Source organism: Cottoperca gobio, chromosome 24 (genome assembly GCF_900634415.1).
Source record: "Cottoperca gobio chromosome 24, fCotGob3.1, whole genome shotgun sequence".
Taxonomy (NCBI): Eukaryota; Metazoa; Chordata; class Actinopteri; order Perciformes; family Bovichtidae; genus Cottoperca; species Cottoperca gobio.
The window spans coordinates 4,544,107-4,556,621 of NC_041378.1; the positions used below are offsets into that span (position 1 = coordinate 4,544,107).

The 12,515-nt window shown below is 44.3% G+C and overlaps 1 protein-coding gene across 1 annotated transcript; it reads left to right on the plus strand.

Annotated features, from left to right (window-relative positions):
• The first annotated feature begins 527 nt into the window (after positions 1-527).
• thbs1b (thrombospondin 1b) lies at positions 528-12,153 on the plus strand. The gene is given in 24 exon segments (XM_029425258.1): positions 528-746; positions 893-977; positions 1,178-1,737; positions 1,957-2,032; positions 2,380-2,463; positions 2,577-2,686; positions 3,338-3,463; positions 4,455-4,551; positions 5,428-5,601; positions 5,765-5,941; positions 5,944-6,065; positions 6,194-6,346; positions 6,439-6,555; positions 6,557-6,658; positions 6,793-6,900; positions 7,311-7,470; positions 7,590-7,708; positions 8,781-9,015; positions 9,121-9,348; positions 9,458-9,561; positions 9,563-9,730; positions 9,840-9,937; positions 10,029-10,168; positions 10,267-12,153. Coding segments are annotated over 23 exon segments (3,330 nt in total). The 5' UTR covers positions 528-746; positions 893-913; the 3' UTR covers positions 10,275-12,153.
• The last annotated feature ends 362 nt before the right edge of the window (positions 12,154-12,515 follow it).

Sequence of the window (12,515 nt, forward strand, 5' to 3'; positions counted from 1 at the left end):
TCCCAGGAATATAGTGCATGAGATTGTTTGAGAATATTGCAGCTACTGACACCATAAGGGCTTTAAAACAATAATATAAAGTGACATATTAAGCAGACCTTGTTGTATTTTCCCAGGAGGGATCTTGCTTGTCTTTTTTGTAAAAATAAAAGTCACTTTACATACCAGAGAGACATTTGTGGAATATCACCGGAATATTACAGCAGTTTCTGGTGTGTTTATCTTCTGGGAATTTCTGAGATGGAAATACTGCTGAAGGCTGATGGATGGACGATGTGAGAGGAAACACTGGTCCATTAAAAGTCTGAGTGCAACACACTGAAGTTGGTCCCTCATCCAAAAGCGCTTTTTTCATCTCCCCCCCTCTCTCTCCTCTCCCCCTTCTCTCCCCCCCCTCTCTCTCTCTCTCTCTCTCTCTCCGAGCTAAGAGGATAAGCTCGTCCCTTTTTCTCAGCTCACCGTGATTGGACAACGCCACTTCTTAGGAATGGCATCAAACTATTTAAATAGCACTTTGTCCCCCTCGGCTTAAAAGGGAGATTTTTAGCGGCCGATACCAGCAAGGACAAGTTTTCAATCAAGAAAAAAGAACACGCAAGATTTGTATTATTTCCCTTCTTTTCCCGGTGGAACTTTTTCATTTTGAATAATTCGCCATAAATTCATTCTTGAGGATTATTGCTGGATATCTAAATATTTTTTTGCGGGATTTTATTCCTTTTGCTCTGCTGTTTTTCGTTAAACAGGTGAGTGGCAACTGCACGGGCATTCATTATTGATTTGTGACCGACTTTAATAATTTCTTTATGTTTTCACCCTGACTTTGTCTGACATTGATATTAATGTTATAAATGGTTAGATTGTTGGGTTTTTCTGTCGTTATTTGTCACAGGCAGCAGGTTGGTGCTTCACCATGAAGTTGACAGGGATATTTTTGCTATTGATGTGTTGGACCTGCGAGAGTGCGCGAGTCGCAGGTGAGTTTGGCTGAAGTGATTCAACTTGAACTCCTCTGAATATAAGTTTTCTTTACAGATAGGACTATTTCTTATATATTTATTATGAGAGTCTGGAGTGTTTTTTTTAAAGGAGGTTTGCAGTGCATTGAAACTGAAAACAACAGACATGCAATGCCCTGCCAGACAAAGGCTGACTGCTTCTTATTGTTCACCCGCAGAGAGTCGAGACGACAATAGCGTGTATGACTTGTTTGAGCTCGTCAAAGTCCCAAAGAAGAACCACGGGGTCACCCTGGTGAAAGGAGACGACCCGTACAGCCCCGCCTACAAGATCCTCAACCCGGACCTGATCCCCCCGGTCCCCGAGAGCGCCTTTAGGGACCTCATCGATTCCATCCACGCCGAGAGGGGATTCCTCCTCCTGCTCAACTTCAAGCAGTTCAAACGCAGCAGGGGAAGCCTCCTGACCGTGGAGAAGACAGATGGCTCCGGACCCGTGTTTGAGATCGTCTCCAACGGCAAGGCGAACACCTTGGACATAGTTTTCTCCACCGAGAACAAGCAGCAGGTGGTTTCCATTGAAGATGTGAATCTGGCTACGGGCCAGTGGAAGAATATCACGCTGTTCGTGCAGGAGGACCGGGCGCAGCTGTACGCGGGATGCGAGGATGTGAACACAGCAGAGCTGGATGCGCCCATCCAGAGCATCCTGACGCTGGAGACGCCGGCCAGCTCGCAGCTCAGGATTGGCAAGGGAGCCGTGAAGGACAGGTTCACGGTGAGCACACGGGAGATTTAGTTTTTAAATGTGGAGATTTGTTTTTTAACATCACCGAGGCAATTCAGTTGTCAGCGGAGAGTTTTGTTTAAAACGTGCGTAAAAACGCACATGTGGCAGGACTAAATGTTTATTTTAATGCTTTTACACTGATGCAATGAAAAGCAGTTTTATTTACTGATGAAGTGGATTATACCCTAAACTGATCGATACTTGCAGGGTGTCCTACAAAACGTGCGGTTTGTGTTTGGAGCATCACTGGAAGCCATCCTTCGCAACAAAGGATGCCAAAGCTGTAAGTAATCAGACCTCTTGTGTGTTAACTCATCACTCATCAGCTTCATGTACTGCCAAGTCCTAAGTCCTTATCAAAGAAATGTGTACACTTAATTTGCTTGCTGATTTCTACATAAAAACCCTCCCTGTTTACCACTTGTTACACAGGAATGCCAGTTAGCGAATATTCCACGGGGACTGTGGTCTCTTGGCTGTGCAGTATTAACTTATTACTTGTCGTAATGATTTACTGCATGTGTGGGATGTGTGACATTTTAAGAACAACATCCTCCCTTATTTACAAGTCAAGCATAATGATGAGTGTTTAAATATGTGGTTTGACGTATGGCACTGTTCTTCTTTCAGCCATAACGACTGACTCCATGATCCTGGAGAACCTCAATGGCTCTTCGGCCATCAGAACAGAGTACACTGGACACAAGACTAAAGGTAAATACCACTGACTCACCCCTGTTATACTGGCTCACGTCTGTTCATTAGACTTTCATTTTATACCTTCACTGTCAATTCATGACCCTCCTCTCTTTGTTTTTGTGGTGAAGACCTGCAGATGGTCTGTGGCTTCTCCTGCGAGGACCTGATCAGCATGTTTAAGGAGCTGAAGGGCCTTGGTGTGGTGGTGAAGGAGCTGTCCAATGAACTCCGCCAGCTGGTAAGGAGGAGGAAACACGCCAGACCGTCTGGTGGCAGAGTGCAAGAGACCGTGTGTGTGTGTGTGTGTGTGTGTGTGTGTGTGTGTGTGTGTGTGTGTGTGTGTGTGTGTGTGTGTGCTGTCAAAATAACATTAGACACAAATAAACTAAGGAGCTGTGGTAACTAACATATTGATCAGGTTTTACACTGTAAAGACATATTTATTGTTAATCAAATGGGGTTAATACTCTCAGTGCTTAGAAAACAAGGGAGCCTGCAGCCTACATATACTGAAATCTGCTTAAATAAAGCTGCAAAATAACATTTTAATCTTAAAATGATCCACAGCTACAACATCTTTATGGCATCCATTCAAAACTGCTTCCAAACCTGTATAAAGTCCTACTCAAACATATTCTCTCTCTACATCTTATAGTTGGCTTGTATGGATAACAATGAACTTGTCTTATCACATGTTTTACTAATTTTTAAAAGCACATAAACAAATACTCATAATCATTGATTATTTTTTGCACAGCTTTATTTACTGTGTCCAGTAAGTTTCAACATATCTTTATTATAAAGTACATTTTAAATGGGAAAAGAAGGTTTTGCCAACTAATATAAGATCCAAATAATCAATATCTATGTTTTCTCTGTTCCCTCCCAGACGGATGAGAACAAACTGATTAAGAACCGCATTGGCATTCACAGTGGCGTCTGCATCCACAACGGCATTGTGCACAAGAACAGAGACGAGTGGACCGTCGATGACTGCACAGAGTGCACTTGTCAGGTGAGATCTCCAGTGTGTGTATTGTCTCTTCTTAAGTACTTAAACACACATGTGAGGGGATGCCCTATATGCTCTGACTTGTTTGTGCACGCACACGCACGCACGCAAAAGGCAACTCGCACCCGAGGCACACACACACACTTAGCAGCACTCAACTGATCTGGTCAGTAATTAGTGATGTGTAGGCCTGGCAGAAGGCCAACAGCCAGCCTTTACCGTTGTAATGAGAGGTCTGTTGACAGAAGTTCAACTCGAGTGTGGCCTAGAGGGACTTGACCAGACTATAAGTGATGCATTGTAATTAAGAACAAGAGCTTGGCTCTGACAAGTGGAAAGAAGGGATGGGTTCAGGTGCACAACACTTGGCAGGGAAGCTCCCTGCATTTCACTAATTCCACTGATACGCGAGTTGTCCTTATTTCTCCTTTTCTTCCGAGTCAGTGATCATATCCAGGAGGGAGAACATTAGCATGCATAGTTAGAGGCCGTTGTTATCCTTGAGTCATTCACAGCGCACCCACACAGGTTGTGCTGGCAGTCTGCTTTTACTTGTTTGGGGCTCAGCGCCCAGTCCGGCTCCACAGTCAAACCGACTTCCATTATTAGGACTTTGGACTCATTCCCACCCTCTTCTGACCCAGTGGGCAGGTGGCTGTCTGCAGGGGTCTCCGCTCTTAGCCAGAATCGTTTTTGTTTTTCTGGCATGATGAATCTGTGCAAACTCAAATGTTGGAGCAGTGAGTTTAATGAGTTGGTTGCACGGACATGGACTAAGACTTACCCTCCAATACGCACTAATTTAAAAAGGTTTACACCACATTCAACTCCACATTAGGGACACGGTTCTGATGTGCCTCAATTCCATTTGGAAATGGGGATTTAACTCAGCACATAGACATCCTTTGCAATAAAACTGCAGCAACATTTGGTTGATATACATATATATGTGAGCATTTGTTTAACCCTGTATTTGATCTCTGTGCTCGTGCAGAACTCTGCTACTGTGTGCCGCAAGATCTCCTGCCCCCTGATCTCCTGTGCTAATGCTACTGTTTCTGATGGAGAGTGCTGCCCACGCTGTGGAACACGTAAGCATATCTGTTTTCTAGAACACAACTCATTGTTCAAATCTGCATTGCTAAAGGAAAAGCACACTGTAATTACATTTACGTAAACATGCACTGTAAGCTACTGTATAAATGGCCCCTGTAAGATAGAATGTATATGCTTCAACTAACAGACATTCAAACACTGCCCCATTCGCAGAAAGAGACATTTTATATGTTATTTGCCATATAAAAACAAAAAGCCACAAATATTTCACTGGATGTAAAGGTTTCTATACAAGAAAAAACATGTTAACTTTAGAGATGATTTAACTGCAATAACATCCGAGTAAATGAAAGGGTGCTTATGTGTTTGGAACATTGGTGCTTTGTGCTCCGAAACATCTTTGAAATGGCTGTAATTTGCCAAAATTGGTTAAAGCGGGATGGAAAATGGGTTGGCTGTTTAGTGAAGCCATCTTCTACATGAGGAGAAGTGACATGTTCTTCATACCTATGCAGGCTTGGCTGCTTCCATGAAACCTAAATAAACAGGGGACACAGACCTCAGCCACTTGTTGAAGTCATTACACACCCAGGGCCATGTTTGCAAAATCTGTTTCCTCTTTAGGAAAACATAAGCCAATGGGGCATCCCTATGTATCCTGAGGACAGTGGCCCTTTCTGTTTCCCCAGCGTCCTTCAGCATGTTAGTCTCTGCCCTCCCTCTCAACAGACGGCCTTCTTTCTGTCCAAGTCCCAGCTAAATCCACACCATTAGCCCTCCGCTTTAAGAGCTTTCCCTCCTCATTTAGGCTTGGGGGTGTTAGTGAGGGGGTGCTGCCTCGCAGGAATAACTCTTTTATTGTCTGCCTCTTCCCCTCTCTCTCATACTCTCTCCCTCTCCCTCCTGCTCAGTGAGCGACTATGCAGAAGACGGCTGGTCGCTGTGGTCTGAATGGACCCATTGTTCTGTGTCATGTGGGCGGGGCATACAGCAGCGTGGGCGCTCTTGCGACCGTATCAATAACAACTGCGAGGGCACCTCTGTGCAGACCCGCGACTGCTACCTCCAGGAGTGTGACAAGCGATGTGAGTAAACCCAACATACTCTCACCCATCAGCCAAACACAAACAAATAAGCTAATTAACTTCGAGTCCTCATCAGTGTGCCATAATATATGAATGATAGAGTGCCAAAGCGGTCCATCACTTCCTGATAACTGACCTCTGACCTTTTCTTTGCGGCCGTCAGTTAAGCAGGACGGCAACTGGAGCCATTGGTCACCCTGGTCATCCTGCTCCGTCACTTGTGGTGCTGGTGTCATAACCCGTATCCGTCTTTGCAACTCCCCCACCCCTCAGCTTGGAGGAAAGAACTGCGAGGGAGAAGGCCGACAAACCGAGGCGTGTCAGAAATCTCCATGCCCCAGTAAGTGTCTAACCCTTGCTTTGCTGGAGCCAAGTGCACCAGTTTACCTGATGGTTCCTGGAAGTGTGGAAAGTGCCCAGCTGGCTACACCGGCAATGGCATCAAGTGCAAAGATATTGATGAGGTAAAAATTCCTTCGATCTTGTACAAAGTTTTTGTCAGGTAAAAACATGGGTTGATGTCTGTTGTAACATCTACCAAGTCTCCAAGCATAATGATCTCAATGATTGTTTCTTTGTATCCTAAAAACAGTGCAAGGAGGTCCCAGATACTTGCTTTGAGTTTAATGGTGTGCACCGCTGTGAGAACACAGATCCTGGCTACAACTGTCTGCCCTGTCCTCCTCGCTACTCAGGACCCCAACCGTTTGGCAAGGGTGTGGAGCAGGCTGCTGCTAAGAAACAGGCAAGTGCCGTCCAAGAACAGAATGTCATGAATTTGGACTATGCACAGCCAGTCTGATCATTTAAACCATGCATTCCTGCTTCACCTTCCAGGTGTGCACGCCCCGTAATCCCTGCCTCGATGGAAGCCATGACTGCAACAAAAACGCCCGTTGTAACTACCTTGGACACTTTGCCGATCCCATGTACCGCTGTGAGTGCAAACCCGGCTTATGCTGGCAACGGCCATATCTGTGGAGAGGACACAGATCTGGATGGCTGGCCCAATGCTGACTTGGTTTGTGTGGAGAACGCCACCTACCACTGCAAAAAGGTACATAGTGGTGAAGCAGAGAGGCTCTAATATGTTCTGTGAAGCAAAGCAAATTACTCTTAAACAAATAAAGTCATATTAATTGTGTGTTTGTTATCATCTCTGACTCTTTCACTGTGTTGTCTGTTATTCAGGACAACTGTCCGAACCTCCCCAACTCTGGACAGGAAGATTACGATAAGGACGGCGTTGGAGATGCTTGCGACAATGATGATGACAATGATGGCATTCCTGACGATAGAGTAAGTAAAACTCTCCAGATGTGGCAATAGCCGTGGACAAGGGAGTGTGTGTGTGTGTTCTGCAATTTTTGCATTCATCATTCATGCTGTCTAATAAGAAGGCAGGTGGAGAGGGGGAGAGGGTGGGGAGGCTCAGTAGGAAAGCAAATGTTTCTCCCCAGCCTTAGCCAAAACCTCAAATTCCAACACTGAGGTACAGCTCTGAAGGAGCTGCACTGTGTTTGCTAATCCCAACATTAGATTTTGGACAGGGCCTAAAAATAAAGCACCTTTTCATCCTGCATTGCTCCCTCCCTGAAAAGGGATCCACTCATGCTCAGATGGCAAATGACAAGCACTGCACAGGAAAACATACTGTATCCTCAACTCTTCTCTTCCCCTTTGTCTTTGTCTTTCTCTTTATGAAACAGGATAACTGTCCATTCGTGTACAACCCCAGGCAGTATGACTATGACCGCGATGATGTGGGTGACCGCTGTGACAACTGCCCCTACAATAGTAACCCAGACCAAACAGACACAGACAACAACGGAGAGGGAGACGCCTGCGCTGTGGACATTGATGGAGATGGTGAGGACTAGAAACTTTAATAAGATGAAAACTCTGGAAATCTACATCTCCATTCATGTTCTGAAGTGAGGTCATGCTTATATTGTACTTACTTTTGAACATTTCCATTAATTCCCCAGGGATATTGAATGAGAAGGACAACTGTCCCCATGTGTACAATGTCGACCAGAGAGACACAGATCTGGACGGAGTGGGAGACATGTGCGATAACTGCCCTCTGGAACATAATCCAGATCAGGTGTGTGGACACACACACCACCCCTTCCCAATTTCCTTCCACCTCACCCACCAACAATAATCCACATTCATCTCCCTGCCTTTCTCTATAGCTCAGCATATATCTGTCTTTCAATTGAGCCTAAGTGATTAGCCCTGTGTAGTTGTCTCAGCTTTATCACGCCATGTAAAGGTGGAGTAAATCCTGGATGCAGCTGAAGGGCACATCAGTTCAATAAGGCGTGGTGGGGGGCTAGGGGTCTTTTCAATGGCCCATTGACGTAGCTGGCTAATGTGAGGGATAAGGCCGTAGGCTGGATATTACTAAGGAATGAGCCGGCCCTGGCTGTTCATGCCCTGTCTGTGCACCGCAGGCCTGCTCAGTCCACCTGTGCTATGCTACACTGAGAAATAGGAATGTGTTGAACAACGGGACTCAGGAAAAGGATGGGGGAAGGACGGGTGGGTCTAAATCTACACTGATGTGGTTTTTAAAGAGTGAATTGAGAGTGAGAGTGAATAAAGAGAATTGTACGGTGCAATTAAAGGCCGAAAAAGACAAGTCCAGACATGGGACGCAGCAATGTTACATGCTGTTCCAAAGACTGCAAAAATGCCTCTTCAAAAGTTGTGGTCTTATTGACATCTTTGACAGCAGAATTATGGTTCTACACAGTTACCCAAATCCTCACATCCCACCCCTGTTCCCACCCTTCATCTTCTTCCATTCATCCCCCTTGCCCCTATTCTTTATTACTGCCGCAGGGTGTGTATAGTTCTGCCAAGTAGGGCTAGCATGACTTCGCCCTTCACTACAGATGCTGGAGGTGCTCAACAAGCAAATTGGAGTAGGAGGAGCAACAGAGTCTTGTGGAGTGATGTTTGATTTTCAGTAGCTAAAACCTGCTGACAGATCTTAGACAAATTGAGCTTGGCAGCTTTACAGAGGCAGAGTGATTCCAGCCTAAGGAAAGTCCTTAATGAAAGCAGGAGAGGAGAGATGATCAATGGTAGAAGGAAAAAAGATACGGTGGAATGTAATAAACCTACCTATGTTAAAGTGCTACTTCATTATATCATTATCACCATTGCAGGTGGATTCAGATGATGACCGGGTGGGAGACAAGTGTGACAGCAACCAGGACATTGATGAGGACGGACACCAGAACAACCTGGACAACTGTCCATACATCCCTAACGCCAACCAGGCTGACCATGACAAGGATGGCAAGGGAGACGCCTGTGACCATGATGACGACAACGACGGCATCCCTGATGACAAGGACAACTGCAGACTGGCCTTCAACCCTGACCAACTGGATTCTGACGGTGAGCAAAATTGTCCATGTTCAACCCTAAAGGACACAGAAACACAGCTCATGGCATGTCTACAGATCTTCTATTATTTATGAGTATATGATGTATATTTTTCAGGTGATGGCCGTGGAGATGCTTGCAAAGATGACTTTGACCAAGACAACGTACCTGACATCTATGATGTATGCCCAGAGAACTTTGACATTAGTGAGACGGACTTCCGCCAGTTCCAGATGGTTCCTCTTGACCCCAAAGGCACCTCGCAGATTGATCCTAACTGGGTTGTCCGCCATCAGGGCAAAGAACTGGTTCAAACTGTCAACTGCGACCCTGGCATTGCTGTTGGTAAGTAAAAGGAATGTGTTGCGATTGTGTACAAAATGCACCCAATATCTGAATACATTAAGTTGTTATTAAGTTCAATTCTAGTCTTTAACTTGCATTTTTCTTTCAGGTTACCACGAGTTCAATTCAGTGGACTTCAGTGGAACTTTCTTCATCAACACAGAGAGGGATGATGATTACGCCGGCTTTGTGTTTGGCTATCAGTCCAGTTCCTAGGTTCTATGTGGTCATGTGGAAGCAGATTACGCAGACGTACTGGTCGAATAAACCCACCAAGGCCCAGGGCTACTCTGGCCTGTCCATCAAAGTGGTTAACTCCACCACTGGCCCAGGAGAGCATCTGAGGAATGCCCTCTGGCACACAGGAAATACCCCAGGACAGGTAAGACATTTGGTGGACCTTTGGAGGTTATATCTCCCCCAAATGATGATTTAAATATAGGTAGGTGTGAAAATATAAACCCATGGCTGTTTATTTTCCCATGCTTTAGGTCCGCACTCTCTGGCATGACCCTAAGAACGTTGGATGGAAAGACTTCACTGCCTACAGATGGCATCTGATCCACAGACCAAGAACAGGACTTATTAGGTGGGTAGAGGATATTAATTAGTTCACATAGAAGTTTACTCTACATAAGCTTTGGACCTCACCAACTTCAATGTTTCTGTTATTCCAACAGAGTTGTGATGTACGAGGGCAAGAAGATCATGGCAGATACTGGTAGCATCTACGACAAGACATATGCTGGTGGCAGGCTTGGTCTTTTTGTCTTCTCACAAGAGATGGTATACTTCTCAGACCTCAAGTATGAATGCAGAGGTAAGGATCTACGCAACATAAACTTCCCTGAAAGCATTTGATGTTCTGTTCTTAAAATTGAGGCCATATCCAACTCTTTCCTCTCCTTCTTTTAACAGATGTCTAAATGCACGGCGCAGGAAGCTCTGAGGAATGCACCTTTTTTGTATAAAGTATGAACTTATGTATTCTGATGCAAAGTCCAGGGACAGATTTATCTCCGCATCTCTTTCTTCTGCGGCACGCGCACTCAGACGAGGCGAAGGGCATGTGGTCAGCTCAGGGTAACTTGAAGCTGGTTCGGGCAGAGCACCAACCGGTTGACTGCCAGTTGAGGATCAGAGAGCCCCTTCTCCTCCACCCTTAGCATCCACGAGAGCAGGGAGAGCTGGGAGAGCTGGGGAAAAGAGAAAACAAGCCCTCTAGCTTCGCCAGTAGGACACAAACACCTTTCTATCCCAGCTCTGCCTGCTTTCTCGCTCTCTGAAAACCTCATTCATCTCTGTGCGGGAGCGGCTCCCCATAGACAACTATGCACTTCCAAGCCTTTACATCTCTCTCTCTCTCTCTCTCTCTCTTTCTTTCGGTCTCACCTCTTCAGCCTGTGTGCCTTTCTACCCTGCCTTCTGGATGGATATCCCAAAGAAAAAAAACTGATGAAATATTCCTTTTGCTTTACCAGATCTGCCATGATGTAGATTCTGAATGATATCACTTTTGAGGACTCAGAGGATGAAGACAGCAATAACATTTTTTAGGGATCTTGGTTGTTAAGGACTTAAGAAAACTGTTGGGAGTGGTGCGGGTTACAAATAAGGGGAACATGATGTCGTGGATGTTTGTGGTCATGTATGTACTGTATGTGGAAGACTGGAACAAGGAAGTGCTTTTACCCATCTACTAATAGAGAAATACAAAATTAAATTTAGGTTAGTTATTTCTTTTAACTTAGAAGTATCGTGGGCTTTGTTGATGCCATCTGGTTGACTAAACAACTCTCAGGGTGAGATGGAAGTTGAGACCTTCCCATATCAAACCAGTAAGAAAAAATAAGAATTATTTTGCATAAAATTAATAGAGCCAGTGTTTCCTCCAAAATACTCCCCATCTTACATCAAAACCTTGGTCATTGAAGAGATTTATCTCCCTCGGCTTCTGAGGATTTCAATTTTAAATTATGTAAATACATGTAATTTATTGACTCTTACCTACAATGTAGGCAGCAAAAGGAAATTTGAATGCTTTGAAAAAGTAAAAGAAATCCATCCAATATCAAATCAGGTACAGCCAGGCATCAGTGTCTATCATCTCCCGCTGTACCATGCTAGATAGGGCTATCTAGCATGAAGTGTATGTGACTTGTGTGCCTTTTCTTCAGAGAGAGATGAAATCTTTGATGTACAAATATTACCTCATTGCTGTTGTATAATTTGATTAAACAAAAACACAACCTACACAAACTTTTTCATATTCCTTTGAAATGACGGACGTCTTAGTGCCACTGTAGCATGAGCTGTAAATAGTAAAGACATTTCATATCTAAAAACACAACGAGTTCCCAATCCCATGATCTACCCGAGTGACAGTAACAGTACAAGGGGAGATATCTTTTTTTTATAAATAATTTTTGCTCTATCCTGTATGTCCAATGCTGTTTTTAGCAGATAAATTATTGTTTTGTCTTAGCTGTTTGTGAGAGGTTGATTTGTGTGTGTGCGTGTGTGTAGATAAATGCTATTTAAATAATTTATCAGGATTTGTCGGCTTACCAAAGGCCACACGTCCATCTGTATAAACGGTTTGCACACTGACGTGAGGATGTTCTGTTCTTTATCGTTTTTACCTTCTTTGTTATTGTGTATCAATGTTACCATTGTTTTTTGTACAATTAGTTTTGCTTGTCTGTAAACATTTTCTTAGTTGTACAAAGCGAAAATGCTGTTTTTATTCATAGCCCTTATTTTGTTACATACTTCAAGACAATAAATAGTTGTTAAAATTCTCAAGCATGTCTGTGCTTTTGTTTGTCACATTAGAGACATTTGACTGTTGAGCAAGTCTAGAACTTGTTTAAATAATAAAGATAAAAGCATGTTTTACATTCAACACAATGTGGTGGATGACTAACTTAGGCCTTGATCTAATGTCAATACTCAACACTTGAATATACTCAAAGTCAAAATGATTCTCAGTTCCCCCAGAGGCACAAACAGAGTTGTACTTTCAGCCCCGTCTCCCTGCAGAGAAGTACACATCGTCTCTCTGTGATGGCCACATGAGGAATGTGACACAGACGTCTGCTCCTGGGCTTGATCTGCCCGACCTCTGTGTGATCTGCGCTGACCTCTGCAGGAGCTTAAACAACACG